The sequence below is a fragment of the Pseudophryne corroboree genome, chromosome 8 (assembly GCF_028390025.1).
Source record: "Pseudophryne corroboree isolate aPseCor3 chromosome 8, aPseCor3.hap2, whole genome shotgun sequence".
NCBI classification, from domain to species: Eukaryota; Metazoa; Chordata; class Amphibia; order Anura; family Myobatrachidae; genus Pseudophryne; species Pseudophryne corroboree.
Window position 1 is genome coordinate 308,991,578 of NC_086451.1, and position 24,983 is coordinate 309,016,560.

Here is a 24,983-nt window from a genome sequence, read left to right on the forward strand (position 1 = left end):
TGCACATAGACAAAGCAAATGCAGATTTTAGTAATGAAACATTCTTAATATTATCCTGTACTCATAAAGTACAAATATTATATTCATTGAATTGTTGTCCATCAATTGTTGGATGATTCTGAGTTGGGAGTACAGCAACAAAAAAAGAGGCAACTCTGCACCTTGGAGGTTTTTAATTAAATCAACTTTTTTGCTCAGCAATGGGTGACTGGCAGGTCGCCTAAGACCCACTGCGCCCTAAGCACCCACCTAGGCTGCATAGTAGAAGATCCAACCTCGCTCACAATCATGGGAGGGTCAAGGGGAGGGCTGACAGGGTCATCACCCTGGGTGCTGTAGCCTGGAAGGGAGCAGCCGCTGTTTCTGGCTGTCAGGGAGCACACCAGCCTGCAGAGCCCTGGTTCCCACATAACCTCCAGTACTACTTTACGGTAGGGACAGAAACCTCACGCCCTCATCAGATTAGCGCCTCATGCTACTGAGCCCTCACTATTGGCTCCTGGAGATGCTGAGCTATGCTACGATCTTCCCCATCCCTCTGCTGTGAGCTGTTGCCTGTTTGCTGGTGCATTGGGAGTCTGTGATCTTCCACCAGCTTAATGACATTCTGCATGACAGAGATTCAGTACTACACTGCTTACAACTTCTGGTGAGTCCTTCTTTTGTCCTCTCACTCATTGCCCACCTGACCCAAGGCATATCTCCCTACCTGACCCATTGGGTTCAGTATGAAATAACGGCATCTGGGATCTTGGCCGTCCGTATACCGACAGCGGGATCCCGGACACCAGTATGTCAGCAGTGGGGCAAGCGCTAGAAAGCCCCTTGCGGGCTTGCTGTGCTTGCCACACTGCAGGCACAGTGGCTCACTGCGCTCGTCACAGGTTATATTCTCCCTCTATGAGAGTCGTTGATATCCACAGAGGGAGAAAAGCCTGTGGTGCCGGTACTCTGGTGTCGGTATTTCACTGCTAGTCGGGATTCCTGCATCGGCATTGTGACCTCCGGCATCCCAACTAGTGGTATTGTAACCGCTTCCCGACCCATTCCGGGAGGGGCAAAATGCTCTGTTCCTAGGCTTCCCTCTTAATGTGTGATTGCTGTCACCTGTGTTGAACTAGTATAATGATGAGAAAGGTGTTTAAACACAGGTGACAGCATTCATAAAGTAAGAGGAAAGTCCCATGCTGATGAAGTACCACCTTTCATTTATTAAACCTACTACTGGCCCCATAGCAACAGCACCCCCAGTTGCTATGCCCCTAGTTAGGCTGTGTACGTACATATATTTTTTGTATACACCTCATCTCTGTTTACTTTATAAATACAGTGTGAAAAGCTTTCATTCCATAGGGAAATAGGAAATTGATACATAAAGTTGAATGTTACATATATCATGTAATGAAATGTAATTTACAAGAGAATATTTTTTTAATGCATGAAAGTAACATTGTTTATATAAATCTCTTACCTACAATAGTCTAAGGCCCCGATTCAGCATGAATCGCATGTTAGTGTAATGAGTTGTAGTTGTGCACAACTACAACTGATGTTGAATTAGGCCCTAAATGTAAATGACATATAAACCATCCAAACAGACCAACTTTGCTGCAACTCTAATTAATAAAGTACGATGAGCAAGAGGTGGAAAAATGTCAATATAATCAATCAGAAGCAGCTAAACAGCGCTGTTGGTGTTGTCATAATTACATACTTTACACCAGGTGTCCAGTACCCACAGAAAATAGGTTTCCTAAGATGCTTATCTATTCCACGTTGTATTAAAGTACATCTTGGAGATGACGTACTACACTTATGTGCACTTACATTCTTAAGGTGGGTACACACTAGGCGATATGCTCCACGAGCAATATCGCATAGTGTTTCCCCTCCCGGACCACAGACAAAGTGCATACACACTGTGCAATATCTTAATGGATATTACACAGTGACATCATGCCACGGCCGGCTCAAACATGCAGCTTCTGATGATGGGCCTAATTCAGACCTGATCGCTGTACTGCAAATGCAGATAGTCGCCCCCCAGGGAAAGTGAAAACCTGCCCCGTGCAGGTGTGCAAATGCCTGTGTACGTGCGTAGCCCAGGACTTACTCCTACAGTGCGATAGAAACAGGCTGATCAGAGCCGGAGCTGACATCACACCCTCCCAGAAAACGCTTGGGAACGCCTGCGTTTTTTCTGACACTCCCAGAAAATGCCCATTTATCACCCCCAAATGTCAGCTTCCAGTCAGTCACCTTGCGAACGCCTTGCGATCTAAATTTTTGCACCATACTGTCGCTGTTTGGCAGTCATTCGATAATTGGATGCTGGGCTATTTTGCACAACAGTGATCAGGTCTGAATCTGGCCCAATATCGTCAGATTGAACTGCATGTACAGCCGACAGCGAGGGACATTAACGACCCCTGGTAGCACACATTGGGCATCGCTCGTAGCATACACACTGGACGATATTATGAACAATTTCGCTCGAGAGGGTAAAATGTTTACAATATCACCTAGTGTGTCTGCACCTTTACTCTATTCAACCTATGCTCAGGACTGTAACTAAGAGTGTGCTAGCAACGCCAAAGGGGCGGTACCGTTGCTGCCCTGTGGCACCTGTAATTGGTTTGCAGAGCTCTTACCGCCCAGGATCACATTGCAATATGCAATCCCTTCAGGTGAATGTATCATCCAACACCCACAAGGACAGGGGCGCCGGAAGGAGCCCGTCCCTGCGATGTGCTCTGTGGGCTGTCAGGGTTCCTGCACATGCGTGGTCACACGTGACCATGATGCACTAAGGCTTTCCAGCAGAGGGTTCTCGGGTAACTTGGCCAGAACTTCTTCCCGCAATCTGTAAATCTGTAGCCCATAGGCTACAATGGGTTACCACAATCAACAGATTGCGGTAGCTGCAGAGAACAATATCGGGAATGCTTTGCATTCCCAACAGAAACCTATAGGGGATGCGGCTGCAAGCGGAAATGGAGGGATCCCTCCTTTGTACATTCAGAAGATTCCTAATATTTGCAGCTAACTCTTGAAAACAGGTGTTTTCAAGGACATAGACGCAAATATTATTTGATAAATGGGTACCTATGTCATTCCAGGTCTGAGGCATGGGCCAGCCCCCTATTCTCAATAGTGGTCTGCTTACACTGCCCCAGCTCTGCCTCTCTATATGTAAGAGAAAGCAGGTCTACAGTACGCTGACATCTTGATACATATGCATATTATGGAAATTCATATATTTATGTCACAAAAAGCTGCCCAGCTCTACATTAAGCCAATGGTGTATAAATACTAGCAGTTATTTTTATGTACGTATACTAACTGATTGACGCTATAAGGTGAGCATCTGTCACATTGAGAAATATTATATGAAACAGATCTATGAGTTACTATGTGATAAAGGAGGCATTTATATTACAACTATATAAAAGCCCGTCAAAATGATGAACACCAGGGCCAAATTATGAAGGGGGGGCGGGGTCGCTACTCAAACAGGAGCTGCAGGGTTTCTCAAAGTCCTGCTGCTGGGAGCTGGGGCTCTGCCATGCTGAGGGTGTAGTGTTAGCCTTTCATATATATATATATATATATATATATATAATCTATAATCTGTATATCTGTAATGGGCAGGCTATAATGATGTTGCACTATATACACCAGTACTGGCACGTCTAAGCTCAAGCCCAGTCTGGGGATAGAGGACACCAGTAACAACCAGCAGCTGGCCGGAGGGGTCTGAGCATGGCCTGTGTGGGAGGGGCAAGCACTGGACCCCTCCACCGGTGCACAAGGCAGTTGAGCCGAATATCTGCCTCCTCAGCCGCATTATCTGCAGCCCCAGCGCCGTCCCCCTCCTCCTCCCAGTGACCGCACTGCTCACCCTACATAGGGGCTCACCTCTTCTTGACTGATTTACCTTCTCGAGAAAAAAAAGTTTGTTTTGGGTGATAGATCAGCGCACCGGGTATGACTAAAAATAATTTGTGAACCGGAATGTAAGAAATTTAATTAAACAAAATTAGATATTAACCACTTTCTAAGAGTGGGACAGGATATGCTTATATGGTATTGCAAGGCCGGTGGTGCTCCCTGGAATTGTAAAATAGAACAATTGTAGTACCAAGAGGAAAGACAACTCTTTTTTTATGGGGCACTCTTGAATAATAAAACTTAACTTTCAATTAGATAACAAAGACTCACACTGACATACAAACATAAAACATATAATTATAAAAGCAGTTTCAGATGTTAGTCATAGGACCTCTCAATATATTTCTATATTTGAAAAGAAGGCTTTGTGACCTTATGGGAATCTATATAATGATTCAGTTGGTATAATTATTCCTCATATCAACATATGATGACAATGTACTTCCTTCTCCATATAGACATATTGTATCAATCATTTTCTGGAAACATCTTAACAGTAACCATTGCAAAGGTGTTACCAATTGTATCCAAACTGTCCTCTGCAGTGAAAAGTGTTCAATCCACAAACCTTAATAGGTAATAATGATGCTAGTCTAAGCAGATACGGATAATTATATGTAATTTTTCCTCCCAAAAATGTAGAAGTCATTCCGATACAATTATAATTCCAGGAGAAGAAAAAGAGAAAGAAAGGTAAGAAGAAAGTGGGACAAAAAAGTGACACGTGCCACTGGTTACTGCTTTTGAAAATCTGCTACAAGAGCATTACATTTTCAATGAGAGAACCTCATGGAGCATATGCACTGATCCCAAGACCTGTATCTGCTGTTAACTCATAATTTGCCCTGTAATGGGCATGAGTTAATGAGAGTACAGGGGACAGGTCCCTAGCTACAAATAGTTGATCACCTAAATTGGCTAAATGTTGATAAACCTAAAATGAAAAAGAATGAAAAATATTTCCAAATAATAATACATTAATGTGAAATAAATGTCACAATTAGAATAATGGTATCCATGGACAATGATAAAGATAATCCCTCAGTTTTAATGGTGATATGTATATCGGACAGACAAAGGGGGTCATTCCGAGTTGACAGCTCACTAGCAGTTTTTAGCAGTCGTGCAAATGCTAAGCCGCCGCCCACTGGGAGTGTATTTTAGCTTAGCAGAAGTGCGAACGAAAGAAACGCAGAGCGGCTACAAAAAATAATTGAGCAGTTTTAGAGTAGCTCCAGACCTACTCAGCGCTTGCGATCAGTTCAGATCATTCAGTTCCTGATTTGACGTCACAATCACGCCCTGCGTTTGGCCAGCCATGCTTGCGTTTTTCCTGGCATGCCTGCATTTTTTCGAGCACTCCCTGAAAACGGTCAGTTGATAAGCTTCACCAGACCCTGCGTAAAAATACATCAGCCTTTGTGAAAACACGTCGCGCGTGCACACTGCGCCGCATACGCATGCGCAGAAGTGCCAGAATTTTACTTAATCATAGCGCAGCGAACATTTTCAGCTAGCGATCAACTCGGAATGACCCCCAATATCAGAAAAGGAAGTCTAGGAAAAACAGATTTCACTTGCACTGGCATCCAGGATTTCTACTGTCCTCAATCATATCAAACGACATCGAATTGAAGATGAGAGGACCCTCGGACACCTATGCAAAATAAAAAAAAGAGTGCTTCTGCTGTCGGTATTTTAGAAAAAATAACCAGATGAGAGAGCACAGAATTTAGAGAATAAAGATATTATGATAGTCCTGGTGTCTGTCACTTTCTTTTATAAAATTGTATTAATTCATGATTTCACTGTATGAACTGGGAATTATACATAATTGTTTTATATATTAACCAAGGATCCAAAGAAAAAATGAATCTTTATATAGGCAAATATATCCGTTTATGATCCCAAATATAATGATACTTTTTGCAGTATTGCAGATCAATAGGTTTAGAAAGAAATTGGGATTCAAAGGGGTATATGCAATTGCCGGCGAATCGCGGCAATTTTTCGCCTGTTTTTTTATTCGACACAATTCGACCGTCGAATTCCGGCAGGTGGGTGCCGGAATTCAACATATTCAATAAAAAACGGATTCGACAGTCCCGCTGTCGAAAAACGGCCGATTTGACGGATTTTGATTAGATTTGTAAAAATGTTAAAAAAACGGTAAAAAACCCGGAAAAAAATTGCATGGGGTCCCCCCTCTTAAGCATAACCAGCCTCGGGCTCTTCAAGCCAGTCCTGGTTCTAAAAATCTGGGGTAAAAACTGACATGGGATCCCCCGTATTTTTAAAACCAGCACCGGGCTCTGCGCCTGGTGCTGGTGCAAAAAATACGGGGGACAAAAAGCGTAGGGGTCCCCCATATTTTTTACACCAGCATCGGGCTCCACTAGCTGGACAGATAATGCCACAGCCGGGGGTCACTTTTACACAGCGCCCTGCAGCCGTGGCATTAAATATCCAACTAGTCACCCCTGGCCGGGGTACCCTGGAGGAGTGGGGACCCCTTCAATCAAGGGGTCCCCCCCCCAGCCACCCAAGGGCCAGGGGTGAAGCCCGAAGCTGTCCCCCCCATCCAAGGGCTGCGGATGGGGGGCTGATAGCCTTGAGTAAAATGAAAGAATATTGTTTTTTCCGGAAGAACTACAAGTCCCAGCAAGCCTCCCCCGCAAGCTGGTACTTGGAGAACCACAAGTACCAGCATGCGGGTGGAAAAACGGGCCCGCTGGTACCTGTAGTTCTAATGGGAAAAAAATACCCAAATAAAAACAGGAGACACACACCGTGAAAGTAAAAGTTTATTTCATACATGCCGATACATACTTACCTATGTTGACCCGCCGACTGCCACGTCTCCTGTCGCCGACGATCCGGGGTACCTGTGAATAAAATTATACTCACCTCAATCCAGCGTCCTGTCATTTGTAATCCTCGTACTTGGCAAAACAAAAAAACGAATACCCGGACCACACGGACTGAAAGGGGTCCCATGTTTACACATGGGACCCCTTTCCCCGAATGCAGAGACACCCCCCCCCCCCCCCCCGTGACTGCTGTCACAGAAAGGTCCCTTCAGCCAATCAGGAAGCGCTACTTCGTGGCACTCACCTGATTGGCTCTGCGCATTGCAAAGCCCCCCCCCATTACTTTCAAAGGTGGGAAAGTCAGCGGCTGACCGCGGGTAACCCCACCGCTGACCGCAAAGTTCCCACCATTGAAACTAATGGAGGGAGCTGTGCGATGCGCTGTCTGCCAGCTCAGACGCGCATACAGCCAATCAGGAGAGTGCCACGAAGTGGCGCTTCCTGATTGGCTGAAGGAACCTTTCTGTGACAGCAGTCACAGGGGGGGCTCTGCATTCGGGGAAAGGGGTCCCATGTGTAAACATGGGACCCCTTTCAGTCCGCCTGGTCCGGGTGTTCGTTTTTTTTTTTTTTTTTTGCCAAGTATGTGGATTATAATAAAAGACCACAGGACACTGGATCAGGTGAGTATAATTTTATTTTCAGGTACACCGTGGATTCTACTTGGACAAGTGGACAGAGGTTGGCATGTGAACATAGGTAAGTATGTGTGTGTCGATATGTGTGAAATAAAGTTTTACTCTCACGGTGTGCGTGTCCTGTTTTTATTTGGGTATTTTTTTTCAGTAGAACTACAGGTACCAGCATTTCTCCCGCATGCTGGTACTTGTGGTTCTCCAAGTACCAGCTTGCGGGGGAGGCTTGCTGGGACTTGTAGTACTACTGGAAAAAACAATATTCTTTCATTTTTCAAAAGGCTATCAGCCCCCCATCCGCAGCCCTTGGATGGGGGGACAGCCTCGGGCTTCACACCTGGCCCTTGGGTGGCTGGAGGGGGGGACCCCTTAATTGAAGGGGTCCCACTCCTCCAGGGTACCCCGGCCAGGGGTGACTAGTTGCATATTTATTTCCACGGCCGCAGGGCGCTGTATAAAAGTGAGCCCCGGCTGTGGCATTATCTACCCAGCTAGTGGAGCCCGATGCTGGTGTAAAAAATACGGGGGACCCCTACGCTTTTTGTCCCCCGTATTTTTTGCACCAGCACAAGGCGCAGAGCCCGGTGCTGGATTTAAAAATACGGGGGATCCCATGTCAGTTTTTTCCCCGGATTTTTAGAACCAGGACTGGCTCGAAGAGCCCGAGGCTGGTTATGCTTAGGAGGGGGGACCCCACGCATTTTTTTTTCTGATTTTTACTATTCCATTAAAAAAAAAATAATAATAATAATATTTTTAAAAATATAGAAATAATACTTGTGCCTCCAAAATAGACAAACCAAGTACCTAATCCCTTCTAATATAAATAGATATGCTATTACCAATTAAAAATACTCCAAAAAAAAACAGCAAAATGTGGCGGATTGAAAATGACGAATTTACTGTCTAAAAGCACTGTTGTCGAATTTACAATCTTCAATTGAATATACTTTTGTCGAATTGCCGCATTTGTACCATTGCAGAAATGTCGATTTTGACAAATGTCGAATTTCAAAAAGTCGAATTTTGAAAGTCCGTTTTTTTGACAAAAAGTACTGAATTGCATTGTCGAATTTTTTTCAGACTCATACACATGGTTGCAGTTTGAGAAATTCTCTGGATATAACTGTGGGTCCTCTTTGGGAGTTCCAGTACTTTATTACAACTATTGATCTTTGTTTCTGGATATATCTTTTGACACTTCAGTACACATTCATAAAAATTCCAAATTCAGCGTACTGAACTATTCCATTTGTTCAGGTGGATTCACCACTAAATATATAGAGGCTCTAAATAGGGTCTGAATAAGAAGTCATTCTTAAGAACTACTTTTTACATGAGGAGCCTATTTATATAAAAGGTGGCTCAGAACAGCAATTATACAGAATTACTGATATAAGATTTACCCCTACTAAAAAAAAATAATATTTTGTTACCCCTGATGAAGTCTAACAGACGAAACGCGTTGGGTTTGTCAGCCATTAGTCAGTGATCCGGTCTGTGGAAACACTCCCTTTGTTAAACTCACACCTTTTGAAGGTGAGTGAGTATACATATCTACATAACTTACTGGACACTCTTTTCACTGATGGAATTATTATGAAATTGTCTATGTATAAAATTTTTGAAAGATCTTATGTAAACGATTTTTTATGAATATTTTGTTATTAAATATTTTATTCTAATTGGCTTGGGCCATTTGTTTGGTTGACTTTCTGGTGAGGGGTTATCCATTTTAGGAACCCAGAAAATCCTGCACAGTATAAGATATACCCATTGGGAAGGACTTCCGTCAAATCTATACAATCAATACAGCGCACTCAGGAATTGTTTTTTCTGGTCTATGTTAATTTGAGATTTGGCAACGGTGATCTCACCTGTAGTGCTGCTTTTCTTTTGAGCGCAAGATAAAGATATTTGTGTTGTATATATATATATCACAATTAAGAGAAAAAATCTCTGTTGATAAAATATGTGAATAAGCTACTATTATGGGATGAAACTTATCTGGTTTAGTGTTATACCATCCCCTTATGGCGTGGATAACTGAAGGTACTCTTTGTTAACACTGCCCAGCGGGCACAGCAGGTGCGGCTATCCGTTCCCCGTCTGCCTGTCACTGAAGCTGTATGGCGTAGATACACCAAAAGTGTTCACTAGTGTTTGTACCCAGCGGGCACGGCAAGCACGGCTTTCCGCTTCCTGTCTATTTGTCACCGGTGTTGATCATCCACCCTGCTGCCGGTAGCATGCGGTCTCACCGCTGACGGTCCGGATCTTGTATGTAGGAGCAGCAATGGTGGCGTGCACGTGCGCTGTGTATCCTACATGCACGTACCTTCTCCCCACGCCGGTAAGTGGCCACACGTGTCCCTAGTGCTTCCACTCTGAGTGTTGAGGGACCGTCTGGTGGTTCCTACATCCGTTTCCTGGTGACTGCTGCTCAGGCTTGGACTGGCCCACAGGGGTACAGGGGAAACCACCGGTGGGCCCGACTGCCTGGGGGCCCACCTTCTGCTCTAAGGATCAGGTTCCAGACTGTGCACTTGAATTATACTGCATACACATGTTACCTTATACTGGACTATGGTGTATTTTCTACAGTGCATTGCTGTTATTAATCTGGTACATTATCATGCATGCAGCAGCTGAATTTACTGTATATATTCATGAAGGGGCCCAAAACGTTGCACTCTTTAATGGTTAGTCAAACCTACGAGGTGGCAGGCCACACCCCCTCTGCAGACTGGCCACACCCCTAACATGGGCCCCTACCACTGCATTTCCCCGGTGGGCCCTACATGCCCCAGTCCGACACTGCTGCTGCTGCTGCTACTTGTTGCCAAGTCCCGGTATGGCAAGTAACCTGGGGTTGCAGCATAGTATATGGAGAAGGGGGTGCAGTGTATGCGGTATATGGTGGAAGCAGTATATGGAGGAGGCATGTGCCCTGTATATAGGTGGCACTATATGGAGGTGAGGTTCAGCGTTAGATTAATGTGACTGTAAGTGCAAATCAAACAAAAGGATAGAAAATCCAGTCTATTTTGAATCTGAAAGGTTTTTATAAATGGCAAATGCCACACCAAAAACCTACCCCTACCCCCACTCTCTCTTTCTCTCCAGCACTCTCTCTCTCCGTATTCAGCAAGTGTGAAACAGTCAGACCAGTGTTTTTATGTAATTAGCACTGCAGCAGGCTGTGACATCTCCCTGCATGATCACTTTGATTTACATTTGGTCTGTGTGGCAGCCTCCAGTTGCCACCGGTGCACATAATAGACATAATAGATGTGAGGAGCAGTTAGCCTTTTATTATATAGGACTGGTTTCCTAATGCACATGTTAGAAATCAGTCTGCCAAATAAAATACCCAGTTCTGGATTTATTAGGATACCTAAAAAGCTAAAAATAAGACGTGCTATTATAGGGGCTAATTCAGGTTGGATCGCAAATCGCGATCCAACTGGAATTATTGCTATCACCCCGTGGGCGGGAGGCCCCAGAAAATACGATCGCCTCTGCCTGTCAATCAGGTAGAGGCGGTGGTGGTGCGGGGGGGGGTGATGCGACAACGCTCCATTTCCAGGGCAGAGACGGAGCATTGTGGGCGCGGAGCCGGCCAAACGGGAGGAGATGCAGCATGAACAGGGGCATGAACGGTGGCTGCGTGATGTCACATGCAGCCGCTGCAATCGGTAACATGGTGGAGGGCCTCCTGCAGGCGTAGCTCAGCTGCGCTGGCAGGAGGCATCTCTAATTCCTGCGTTGAAGCAGAAATTGCGATGCAATTGCAATTTCTGCTTCATCAAAGGAGGGAGGCTGTCAGCATGCTGGGCGGCCTTGCCTGCAATGGGCGGACCCCAGCATGCTAGCAAAAGGATTGCAAATTCTGCTAATTAGTAGAATTTGCAATCCTTACTGAACTAGGCCCAATATTTATATATCCTAGGGAACAATGTGCACAAGGCAAAATCAGCTGCTTTTCACTTTTATCGTACAACATGAACTGAAGCAGTAAGTCTCCTGCTGAGCAATGTGCTCCACGTCATAGCTATGGGGGTCATTCCGAGTTGTTCGCTCGGTAATTTTTTTCGCATCGCAGCGATTTTCCGCTTAGTGCGCATGCGCAATGTTCACACTGCGACTGCGCCAAGTAAATTTGCTATACAGTTAGGTATTTTACTCACGGCTTTTTCTTCGTTCAGGCGATCGGAGTGTGATTGACAGGAAGTGGGTGTTTCTGAGCGGAAACAGGCCGTTTTATGGGCGTGTGGGAAAAAACGCTACCGTTTCTGGGAAAAACGCGGGAGTGGCTGGAGAAACGGAGGAGTGTCTGGGCGAACGCTGGGTGTGTTTATGACGTCAAACCAGGAACGACAAGCACTGAACTGATCGCAGATGCCGAGTAAGGTTGAAGTTACTCAGAAACTGCTAAGAGGTGTGTAATCGCAATTTTGAGAATCTTTCGTTCGCAATTTTACTATGCTAAGATTCACTCCCAGTAGGCGGCGGCTTAGCGTGTGTAAAGCTGCTAAAAGCAGCTTGCGAGCTAACAACTCGGAATGAGGGCCTATATTCTGTAGATGGGGAGTGCGGTGATGAGAACTTGCTAATGTGACATATAATATGGGCCAGTTTCCATCTCACCCTGACGCTCAGGTTAGTAAAAATTCCTGCATTGAAGAGTTGTTAGAGCTCATTGGACCACTCCTGTGGCTTCTCCGGATTGATTATTTTTTCACAGCAGGTGATTACTTATCACTGCTATTACAGTAGGTTGTATGAATCATGCAGTGCATTTTTGAAGGGCTGATCATCTCCCAGACTGTAACTGAGATCCCTCACTAGTAACTGAGTTGGGGATTTAGTGGCAAAATAGTACTTTATCTATCAAGAGTCTTCTTTTAACCACTTTTCTCCACAAAACTGTTCAGTTGTTTTTTTTAATTACTCATTAAAGTTTAAAAAGTATTATTAATAAAATATTAAAATATTTAATTGAAAAAATATATACTGTATATATATGTGTATGTATATATATATATATATATATATATATATAAAAGAGCAAAAATGACAGCACTCAAAACCATAGTACAGAATGAATAGATGGTGCAAGGCAGTAAAATAACATAAAGGCACTCGCTTTTCCAGCTCATTGGAAAAAGCAAAACAAGCCAGCTCTCACGGTTTAGATGAGAATACGAAGAAGATTTATTCCATATCAAGGCGACAAGTGTACATACAGGCACAGCCCAACAGCTGTATCAACCGATACAGGTCTTCCTCAGCTGGCTTGTTTTGCTTTTTCCAATGAGCTGGAAAAGCGAGTGCCTTTATATATATATATATATATATATATATATGTCTTTGCACCCCCTATTCCCCTGTGTCCATAGCCTCCAATTTTAAAATAACTTCCTACCCCCATTGGCAATAAATCCCCTAGTGATCTTAAATCCGAATAATAGTACCATCCCCCCAACCTACCCCATTAGTAGCAAAAAAAATTCTTGTTTTATAAACCCCTGCCCTCCCCATCCCCACTGGTTATAGATCCCCACTTGTGGGTCTATTTCTGCACCCCCATAGGCATACACCCCCCTTCCCCAACATGCAGAGCGTGTGTCAGGGGTATCAGTCCCCCACATGCTGCAGCTGATCTCTGCACTTGCAGAGATCAGCCAAATTGTGCAGAGAGAGGAACTAAGTTCCCCTCCCCGTACTGTGATTCCCCGGCACATGCGCTCCAGAATGCTGGCCGCACAGCATTCTGGGGTGTGATACCATAAGTGATGTCGGCTGTAAGAGACTACCGCATCACTGCTGGGGGATCCGGGGAGCTAAAGGAGATCCTGACAATGAAGGTACCAGGTGAGGCATTACATAGGTTACATAGGTGAGCGCATTACATAGGTTACACAGGGCAGAAGGTAATGCCTGGACAAGATGACACATAATGGCTACAGACTACTACATGATCCTTACAAAAGCAACATATCTATGTATTGTTCATCCTACCCATGAGAATGCCAAGTGAGGCAGCCATCTTGGGTTCAGTATATAGGTTTCAGTGTGCAAAATAAGCAATACATGGAAGTAAGACATATATTAATAAAATGATTAATAAGATAACCACTGAATAAATTATTCAGATGATTCCACAAGTTGTTCATCATGCCTATGGAAGTGTTGAAAAATGTGTTGTGTGTACTGGCTTGTGGTGGAGCACTATTCCATGCATTTTCAAAAATTCTTACACCTTTCTGTTGAGATATTCTCCTCTATTATCAGATCTCAGGAACTTGAGTCTGTGACCAGTTAGATTTTCTACAAGTCTATTATAGTCTTTAATTTTCTATGCTACATCACAAAGTATCTGTATCCACTCACTGACTTTGTGTACATTGGACCACACATATCTGTATGTATAATATCAAGTAGATATGTAGTTCTGCTTGTAAACTTGGGAATTGGCTGACAACTTTGTTTCCCTAATATGCAGCTCTCACACATGGGGTTTCCCTGTGTTAGTCAGTGACATTCCTGTGACCATCCCATTCTGTCAATTTTGAACACCATCATATTCAAGGTGGCCAATCTTTTATGCCAGAGTTCCAATGACTGTGACTCAGTTGTCATCATCGCGTAACAGGGCTACGTATTAAGGACGTACAATTGCTGACACCTTGTGCATGTACCTATGGCGGTTCTAGGTCTATTTCATACAATACATTTTCCTTTAGCAAAGAGAACTCTGTGGCCTCTTGTTCTACGACACTGAAGGCTATACGATTTGTTCCAATTTCTGGTATGTAAAGTAAATATTGGATTTCTGTAACTTTTGTTCTTGTTCAAAGTATCAAGCAAGCTTTAATTGTTCCAATTTTATTAGCTGTAAGTACTTGATTGCCAACCACTTTAAATGTGATAGGGTCACACTTGGTGAACGTGTTGAACCATGCCTCAATGCAGTTAAAATTCCTTGTCTTGCCTGAATCGATTTACCAACAATCTTTTCTGTTTCTATCTGTAACCCTCAGGCCTAGTTAATCTTTTCTGTTGCATTTCTTGCTTTACATAGAATTCTTTTTTTTTGCTTGCAGTCAATTGCTTTGTGATCTATCTTGGGACAAGTGTAGCACTTGAACTTAAATTTTCCGAATTTTTTATTGTTTGTATGCTATGCATTGCTCTCAGCGTTTTACTCAAAGGGCACACGTTGTTGGAACTGTGATAACTTTGCTCTGTGTCTATAGTTAACTATTCTCTATTTGCTTCCAATGCTGCAACTAGGAAAACAAACTCTGGCATCAATGGGGCTATTCTGACCTAGACGCAGCTGCACGTTTGCACTTTGCGGCCGCATCCAGAGGGTCTGCATATGTGCAACATCTATAATGCACATGCGCAACTCTTCACCATGCAGCTGCATCCTGGAAAGATGCAGCCGCAAGTAGATTGACATCCTTCCGCGGGCATGGTCTGGACAACAGATCAGGACCATTTTTGGGGCATCTGCATGATGTCACATGCAGCTGCTCCAAGAAAAAAAGTGGCACTGGACCACATGCCAGCGCAGCCAGACTGCGCAGGTAGTGGCCGAGCTCAAATCAATGCGTTTGCAATTAAAATACTAATGCATTGCGGGGCGGCGCCACACATATGCTGGGTGTCCTTGTACTATGCTAGGCAGGCCCTCAGCATGTCAGTAGATGGACACAGATCTTGCTGCAGAAGCAAGATCTGCATCCATCTCTGCATAACCCCCAAGTTCTAATAATCTACTTGCCCTCCAACTGTAATTACCCATACTGCTGCAGTCAAACAACTTTGTTTTGCAAAATACACATCTTAAATGTATTACAGGTTGAGTATCCCATATCCAAATATTCCGAAATACGGAATATTCCGAAATACGGACTTTTTTGAGTGAGAGTGAAATAGTGAAACCTTTGTTTTTTGATGGCTCAATGTACACAACCTTTGTTTAATACACAAAGTTATTAAAAATATTGTATTAAATGACCTTTAGGCTGTGTGTATAAGGTGTATATGAAACATAAATGAATTGTGTGAATGTAGACACACTTTGTTTAATGCACAAAGTTATAAAAAATATTGGCTAAAATGACCTTCAGGCTGTGTGTATAAGGTGTATATGTAACATAAATGCATTCTGTGCTTAGATTTAGGTCCCATCGCCATGATATCTCAATATGGTCTGCAATTATTCCAAAATACGGAAAAATCCGATATCCAAAATACCTCTGGTCCCAAGCATTTTGGATAAGGGATACTCAACCTGTATTCTCATGAATCCTCCATTTTGATATGCTACCTACAGTGAATGATAGAGATTACATGCTGCTCTGCACTTAAGCCAATAGTACCCATGGCTCTCTCTACATCATCTGAGTTTGGACTGTCACCTTCCACAATCTCTCAGTTTTTAGTTGCATTTATAATATATATATATATCTGCCTCCTATATGCTCTAATCAGCTGCAATGCTGCTACACTGCACTGGAAACACTCGCTGCTGTCTTCTCTTCGCTGCACATGTGCATAAGATGCCAATTGTGTGCTGCTCTGGACATCCTAGTAGCTTGAGGCTTGTGTACTTCAACTCTGTGCAGCTGGGTAACTGAGTCCATAACCTGTTGGAAAATGTGGTGTGTGTACAGGCTTGAGATGCAACAGAGTAAATGTGCACACCAACATATACCTTAACACTCTGAACAACCCAACTGCGTAACCAGTGACATTAGTTTATAGAAGCAGTAATGGGTACAGCCATACTCACTCAGATACACACTGGTTGGCTGGATGGAGTGGAGCCGATGACTGTATACAGGACTCTGGAAATGGTTCTATAGCAGGTAAATCACAGGTCTCACTGGAGCTAAGTGGTACACAGCCATGTACCACTGTCTCATACACAATATACAAGATGGCACTGTGCATGCGCAGTAGTAGATTCGGTGGCTTCCTTGGTTAGGGAATAATGCTTCCCCCCAGGAACCAGCACACAGTACAGCACTCCACTCTCTACATGAAGTACCAGATGAGGCAGCCATCTGGGCACACTGCATAGGTTACTGGGGGCAGGATGAGCAATTCCTAGAAGTAACAATAGATAATAATAATAAAGTTGACATACTGTATATACAGATGGAGCCATGCTAATCGTGGCTCCGTCTGTGCCTGGGCGCGCTCGCCCAGGTGCTCCCATTGCCGTGTCTGTGGCGCGCATGCATCCAAGACATGCACATGCTCCTTTCACTTTAATGGGAGTTTCTCTGATCACCTAGTCCCGCCGGGAGTTTACGCCTGCGATGGAGCCGTACAAGATGAGAGCGGCACCATCTGTATTGCAAAATGAAGGAGGACAGATTGCAGAAATAGTAGTAACCAAAAATAATGTTTTGCAATAATGGGTAAAATAACCAGGTGCAGTTGCAGGAGGGTGGTGTAATAGCATGCATGGGGTGCAGTGCATGATACATTATTTAATGAGAGGCAGAGATGTGCATAATAATAATAATAATAATAATAACAAAAAAGGTCAATAATGGTAGATATCAAAGTGGTTATTATAATTATTTGCAGGATTGCCGTATCCAGGCAAGGAGTTCAGTAAGGACTGGCTATGACGTTTAGCAGGTTTCTGAGGTGGAAATAACTGAAGTTGTGTATGTATTGGTATAGACCAGAGGTTCCCAAACGCGGTCCTCAAGGCACCGCAACAGTCCAGGTTTTAGCTATATCCATGGCTCAGTACAGATGGTTAAATCAAATTGACTGAGGTGCTAATTAAGTCACCTGTGGCCAAGCATGGATACATTTAAAACCAGGACCATTGGAGTGCCCTGAGGACCGCGTTTGTGAACCTCTGGTATAGACAGTAACTTTAACCCACAACACATTACATTCAGATCACCTTGTTTTTTTCAGTGTACTGTATGTTTTCCAGAGCTGTTGTAGCTGAATGAAACACAGATACTCCTATCTCTTACAGCGATCCAATCATGTTTTGCACTGAAGACTAGCCACTATGGCAGGTATTTCATTCATTTAACCACAGCCCAGGAAACAGAGGAATTAGGTTACATATGCCGTATATAAAAGGCTCACGCTTTACTGAAGAGTTGTAAAAATAAACACAAAACACAATTATGTAAATTTTCAATAGAATGCAGATGGTAGTAATTATGTTTGGGAATTAGGCTGCAGGTATCTGGAAAAACCCTCTGAAGAAGAAAGGTTGGCGTGTGTGGGAGGGGGAGTGACACACTTCTGCAGAGTCCTTATATTCTTCCACTGAGCAATTACATGATATTGTGCCTGGTAAACTGGTGTAAAGAAAAAGGTACCTATTCTGTACAATAGGTATTTTGCTTCATAGTTATATTTCTGTGATCATTTTACATGCATTTTTTATGTATTGTGCTACAGAGGATTTTCACCATATAAATAAAATGTAGCAATAATAATAATTAGACCTCTATAAAAGATGTAATTTGTTTCGTATGAAGTACAAAGGAAACCTTCATATTAAATTGATGCCTTAGGCTGGACCACTGTAAAAGAGAAACCAGTGCACATAGTTACACAATCCAATGCATTGATATGTTTATGAGGTTTTCAGGTGCACAGAAACAAACAAGCAGATTTTCCACAAAATAGTGAGATCCCTTCTGTATGTAATACTGTACATATTGTACAGTGTAGTTAGAAGATTATTCAAAAGCAGAATTCATGTATGATACATATGTGTGTGTCTGTATACCACACTTTGTATACCCCTTCTCTGGGAGGAGGCAGCGTTGTAGGTGCATGGTGGCATGACCGTCAGCAAGATGGGCGGTCCGGGGGCATGACCGACAGGGAAGTGGGCAGTATGGAGGCGTGGAATAAGGATCGCGTCATCGTGGCTTCGCCCCCACTATGCAGTGCCATTAAAATAGGCACCGTATAGCGGGGAGCGGAGCTACGATGACGTGATTCAGCAGGAATCGCGTCATTGGACCGCTCACTTGTTCTCTGCAACAGGCGGCCAAGGAGGGGTGTGGAGGGGCTGCAGGGAAAGCGCGAGGCTTGCCCACCTTTCCGGGAGGTCGGGAGGGCCACCCAATTTTCGGGAGTGTCCCGGCTATCCCAGGAGGATAGGCAAGTATGCTGTATACACACAGACACATACACATAGGACGAGGCAGTGGGCTGGTGGGGAAACAGGTAATGGAGCAGGAGGGGGTAGGGCCAGTCAGAGGGGGGACAGACTGAAGTGACCCTGTTATACTAATATACATGATCAAGTCACATTATTATGGCGATCTCCAACATTTGATGTTGGCGAGGCGTAGCCAATGAAGTACGTCACGTGTCATGGCAGTGTTTGTGAAACAGTGAGGTTTGTGAACTGTTCGCATGCTGCTATGGTGAAGATGTATCGTGACAAATGGCACCATTGCAAATAACTGATGTGGAAACTGCGGAGCACCACGTGCCATTGATGTGAGAGGTGAACGTTGGCTACTAAGGTGCGTGAAGGACGACCGACGCGCTACAGTGGAGCATCAAAATTAACCTGGGGGCTACCAAACGTGTGTCTAAAATGACAGTTCAGTGAATCCTGCTGCATATGGGGCGCCAAAGCATTTACCCTGGCTATTAGCTGGTAGTCATAATAGTGGGACTTGACCAAGTATATATATGTATATATATACATAGATATAATGCATGCCAGGCATATATTGATGGGGCATTTGATGAAAGAAAGGTTGGAATGGCCCCCCTTGTGGTAGTACTCTGCCTGCTGTACCTTTGGTACCCCCGTGGTGATGTGCTGTTATAAAATTGATTGCCTTCAATTTCCTGTCCCAACAGTAACCTAAGACAACCAAATCATTGTGGGCACAACTTTTCTCAAAAATTCAGTTTCATCAAGTGCAAAAAGTGTGCACATTACACCTCTCTAATGAAAACACATAACACAACTTCACGGTACGATTACTGTTGACTGAAACAAGATTTCCAATGAACCAAACAAGCATGGATTAAGAAAGCAATATTTAAATAAATGTTCTAACATCAAATAGTGGGAAAATAGCAACTTAATCTCTCCCATTAACTTATAACATCTCTAGAGTAATTAAATAGCAGTAGCACTATCCATTTATATCCATTAAAAAAAAATAAACTGTGTTAATTCAATTGCACAAGATTCCATTTTAAAAAAAGAAAACAAAATTCCTGAAACCAATTAGAGAAATTCAAGCTAAAACAAAGCAGATCAGAAATAATACATTCATATTAAAATACTGTAAATAAATAGCATTCCTTCACCTAAAGGAGAGACTTAGGTGTCAGTAGCTTGTATGTATATGCAGTATAATACAGTTATGTTGTTTCAGCAATATTAATTTTAGAACAATTGACAAAATGTGCTTGTGTTTGAAACATTCTATTGCAGTTGCTGTACCTGTGTCACATTGATTAAAGGATAAGGGTGTTCTTAAACATCAACTAATCCCGCAAAGGGAGTTGTGATAAGACAATACACAGTAAATTTGGGTGCGGAGCATTCTCCTTCTGTACCTGGCAGATCATGTTGGAGGGTCAGCAGCGACCAGCACGTCAGAGATATTCTACATCATCCATTTTCCATTTGTTTCACATTAATCTCAGTAGGTCACCTTATGGCCCCTGTGACCTTGAGCTACATCACTGATTATTGAATGAGAGAAGTCCTGGTCACATTGGCGTTAATAATTTAACACTGATAAGACTGTGTGTTAAGCTGAGTGACTAAAACAAAAGTGACACATTAATGTACTCACCTCTGTTGAATCAAAATAATAAAATACATGCACAGTCTGCTGGTATAATTATTATTATTAATAATAGTAGTAAGACTTGAGACGTGACTCTACACACCTTATTGTTTATGAACAGTACAAAACTCACAAGCACAATAATGTATTCACAGATTGGAAGCATTCAGACAGGACATAAACGTGTGAGAAAAATGTGCCCTCTCTATATTTCAAACAGTGCCCGCTCTGATATTATGGTTACTTTGCCTCTAACACTGTCTAAATCCATAAAGACAATATAACTTTTTTGGACACCCAAGCTTACATTCTATATGAAAACATTGTAAATAATGAATTAAATAAATTGTCAATTTGTATATCAGAAGTTTGTAGAACTCCTGCAGATGTTGTGTTGCACTCCACTATTACTAAGGTAGTGTTGGGCGTATTTTTTATACATAGTATTGCTAGATGGAAAGCTATACATTTGCTACATCTTACCCACTACCACCACCACCACCCACCTGCCCATATTTTCGGTACCCACCAGCATTCTGTAGTTTCTTGTTCCTGAGAACTGAAAGAATGACCAATACATTGCCTAGGATGTCCACAATGATGGTGAAGATGAGGACAACTGCCAAAGCAATGGTCAGCCCAGGAGAGGGTTGGTCCTCTCTATCTCCCTCTGTGCCAGCAGCACCAGGTGTCCAGCAGTCAAGACAAGTCCTATTCACCTCCATCATCTCTGTGCACTTGTCAGGAACAGGACTGGATCTCTTCACGGGGTGCAATGCTACTCATAAGGAGTGGGCTGGTCTTCCGGACTCAGAAATGGACCTCTTGTTGCCAACACATAAGTTTCCTGGTGCCAATATACCATCCCCATCCACACATCTACAGCTGCAGCATCTTCCTGAGGAGAGCATGGTGCTGCCCTCCAGCCTGGATTTGGCTCCTCTTTAACCCATGCGATGCCAATCAGGACTTAACACACTACAACACATTTTCATTCATAGAGCCCATGCTCTGCTGACTACAAAGGAGATATAGTTCAGTAACATTCATGATGTGCTGCTTTGATTTCTATTAGTCTTGCAGAGTGTTTCCATCCAGGCATCTTGTCTTGGCTCTTCAATATCTCTGCCAGCTGTGCTTTAACTATAGAAAGTCCTGTGCTCTGCTCTTTAAGTACATTGTTCCCTATGCTTCTGCATGCTTCGTGGATATAGTGTGTACTGCATGAATCAGCACAGGGGAAGGCACAGCAGAACTGACACCAGCAGCACAAGCATCTATTTGTGATATCACATAAATACACATTTAATGAAAACTGCCCTTCCTTGTATTACAGCACCCAGAGCATCAATTCAACTTGTAGGGAAATAAATGAAAAGCTTAACCTGCTGTTACCTTTAAAATCTCATAGTAACTGCTCACAACATACCATAAATCTAGTTCTTAGATGCATTACTACACAGCCATGGGACATTTAACATCAAGCAGCAAATACCAGTCAGGCATCTGTGTTTATTCAGGAGTATACCCTCCCCAGGCACAGTATCAGCATGCATACGGGACAAGTAGCATTTTGGCATCCAATCCATACACAACTACACATACACATGCACAAAACCCACACGCACATACACATACTGTACATCTACAGAAAGCATTTTAGACAGAGAATTCCAAATTGGCTTTTTACAAAAATATTCTATGTACTGTAAATGCTGTTCAAATACTACATATTATAAATACATTATAAATTGCACAGTATTTCAAAATCACATAATTTACATAATCATTGCTTTTTATATTGTTTGTTGTTTCAACAGAAGTCAATTACCTCTTTGTCACCTATGTGCTGAGGATTTTTGAACTGATTACGTTCCAACATCTATATATATATATATATATATATATATATATATACAGGTTGAGTATCCCTTATCCAAAATGTTTGGGACCGGAGGTATTTTGGATATCGGATTTTTCCGTATTTTGGAATAATTGCATACCATAATGAGATCTTATGATGATGGGACCTAAATCTAAGCACAGAATGCATTTATGTTACATATACACCCTAAACACACAGCCTGAAGGTAATTTTAGCCAATATTTTTTATAACTTTGTGCATTAAACAAAGTGTGTCTACATTCACACATTTAATTTATGTTTCATATACACCTTATATACACAGCCTGAAGGTCATTTAATACAATATTATTAATAACTTTGTGTATTAAACAAAGTTTGTGTACATTGAGCCATCAAAAAACAAAGGTTTCACTATCTCACGCTCACTCAAAAAAGTCCGTATTTCGGAATATTCCGTATTTCGGAATATTTGGATATGGGATACTCAACCTGTATATATATATATATATATATATATATTAGAAGCTTTTTTATTTTTAGGAAGTACCCATGATTTGTTTAGAACTTCTCATCATCAAATACAATCTAGACAAAATGGACAGTGTGATTTTATTATTATTATTATTATTATTATTATTATTATTAGTAGTAGTAGTAGTAGTAGTAGTGTAGTAGTAGTAGTAGTAGTAGTAGTAGTAGTAGTAGTAGTAGTAGTAGTATTATTAAAAGTGAACTAAAAGCAAATTAATATATTTTTCGTATATTTATAAATATTTAGATTTATTCACCAGGCCGGCAGGTGATCCCTGCTTTGGCATTAATCCACCTTTTCAGAACAGCAGGTGTCCATAATAAAATCTGCGCTTGAAAATGATAATGCACTTTTATTTTTTTCTAGTTTTCATCATCTTAAATTAACACAAATTATGTGTAGGAATATTATGGTAGCCCAATATGCCATGCCATTTTAAGCAAGAAAACTTACCGCATTAAGGGGGTCATTCCGAGTTGTTCGCTCGTTGCCGATTTTCGCTATACTGCGTTTAGCCGCTTACTGCGCACGCGCAAGGTTCGCAGAGCGCATGCGCTTAGTTATTTTACACAAAAGTTAGGTATTTTACTCAAGGCATAATGAAGCTTTTTCATTGCTGTGTTGATCGTAGTGTGATTGACAGGAAGTAGGTGTTTCTGGGTGGAAACTGGCTGTTTTATGGGAGTGTGCGGGAAAAACGCAGGCGTTCGAGTTGCAAAACACAGGAGTGGCTGGAGAAACGGGGGAGTGTCTGGGCAAACGCTGGGTGTGTTTGTGACGTCAAACCAGGAACGAAAAGGACTGAGCTGGTCGCAATGGCTGAGTAAGTCTGGAGCTACTCAGAAACTGCTAAGAAATTTCTATTCGCAATTCTGCTAATCTTTCGTTCGCACTTCTGCTAAGCTAAGATACACTCCCAGAGGGCGGCGGCTTAGCGTGTACAATGCTGCTAAAAGCAGCTAGAGAGCGAACAACTCGGAATCACCCACTAAGGGTGAGATGTATTATATGGTGATGTGTCAATGCTGTGGATCTAGTGTGATTTGATACTTGTATTGATCGTCAACATGTATTAAAGCAGTTACTATTGTAAAAAAAAAATGTTTCTCCATTCTCTGCATACTTGTGATGATATGACTGTTGTAATACTGTTGTATGGCAATGGTACTGCAACAGCACTTGTCACCTATGTAATTATCTGCCTGTGTCTGTAGTGAGTCCTACGGTGGCTGACCTGGAAGGCACTCAGAAGTCAAGATGCATGTGCTGTCCATCAGGGATCTGTGCTGAATGATATCTCATGGTTTTTGTGAGATCCTACGCATGCAGATAAGGGCCAGCAAGAAGGTATGAGATAAGCCACTATTGTCATTTTATTTTTAAGGTAACAGTTTTTGGTCTGCTTTCATGTGGTGTGTTATAGTAAAATTGAAACTACTACACCACGGAAGTCACCCTCTTTTGTTTTCACGTGAGCATGGTGCACGGATGAATGAAGGCACATTCTAAGAAGAGCCACTTAGCATGGGTCACACTGGTTAGTCCTGGGTACTGCAGAAGGTTAACAACAGACAAAAAGGGGGGGGGGGGGGGGGTGCAAATCCCCACCCCTAAATTCCCTTCCGCACCCTGAAAATTACCTGTAACCATCCCTGAACCTATCTGGTAATAAAATTCAGAGAATTAGTCACAAATGTTTGCAGTTTAGCTGCTGGCCACTTCACGGCTTCTCTGATACAGCAGTCCTAACCTACATAATAGCAGTGCCCACATAGAGCCATGTAATTTGTCACAGTAAGCCTCATGATAAAGGCTATTACTAAAACACTTCCAAACAGAGAGCTAACTTACCCGGGAGCCACCCCCAGGATCTCCCATTGGCACTACAAGGAACAGCATGCCTTCCAAATGCTGCTCCCATTCAATGCCTCTTGCACACAAGCAGACAAACAATTTGGAAGCTGCTCAATCATACCTGGAGATAATTATATATCAGGTGCTGGAAGGGGGAGGGGTCACAGACAAACAACAGACAAAAGGGGGGGGGCAAATCCCCACCCCTAAATTCCCTTTCACACACTGAAAATTACCTGTAACCATCCCTGAACCTATCTGGTAATAAAATTCAGAGAATTAGTCACAAATGTTTGCAAACACATGTTTAGCTGCTGGCCACTTCACGGCTTCTCTGATACAGCAGTCCTAACCTACATAATAGCAGTGCCCACATAGGGCCATGTAATTTGTCACAGTAAGCCTCATGATACTGCAGAAGGTTTAAAGGGCTCT

At 42.7% G+C, this 24,983-nt stretch overlaps 1 protein-coding gene across 1 annotated transcript in view; it reads right to left on the reverse strand.

The window, feature by feature from the left end:
* Positions 1–21,410, reverse strand: part of GPR50 (G protein-coupled receptor 50) — a 353,855-nt gene extending 332,445 nt beyond the window's left edge. Inside the window, exon 1 of the mRNA XM_063935667.1 lies at positions 20,825–21,410. Coding sequence (XP_063791737.1) covers positions 20,825–21,023 — 199 coding nt within the window. The 5' untranslated portion in view covers positions 21,024–21,410. The remainder of the gene's footprint in view (positions 1–20,824) is intronic.
* Between the last annotated feature and the right edge of the window lie 3,573 nt (positions 21,411–24,983).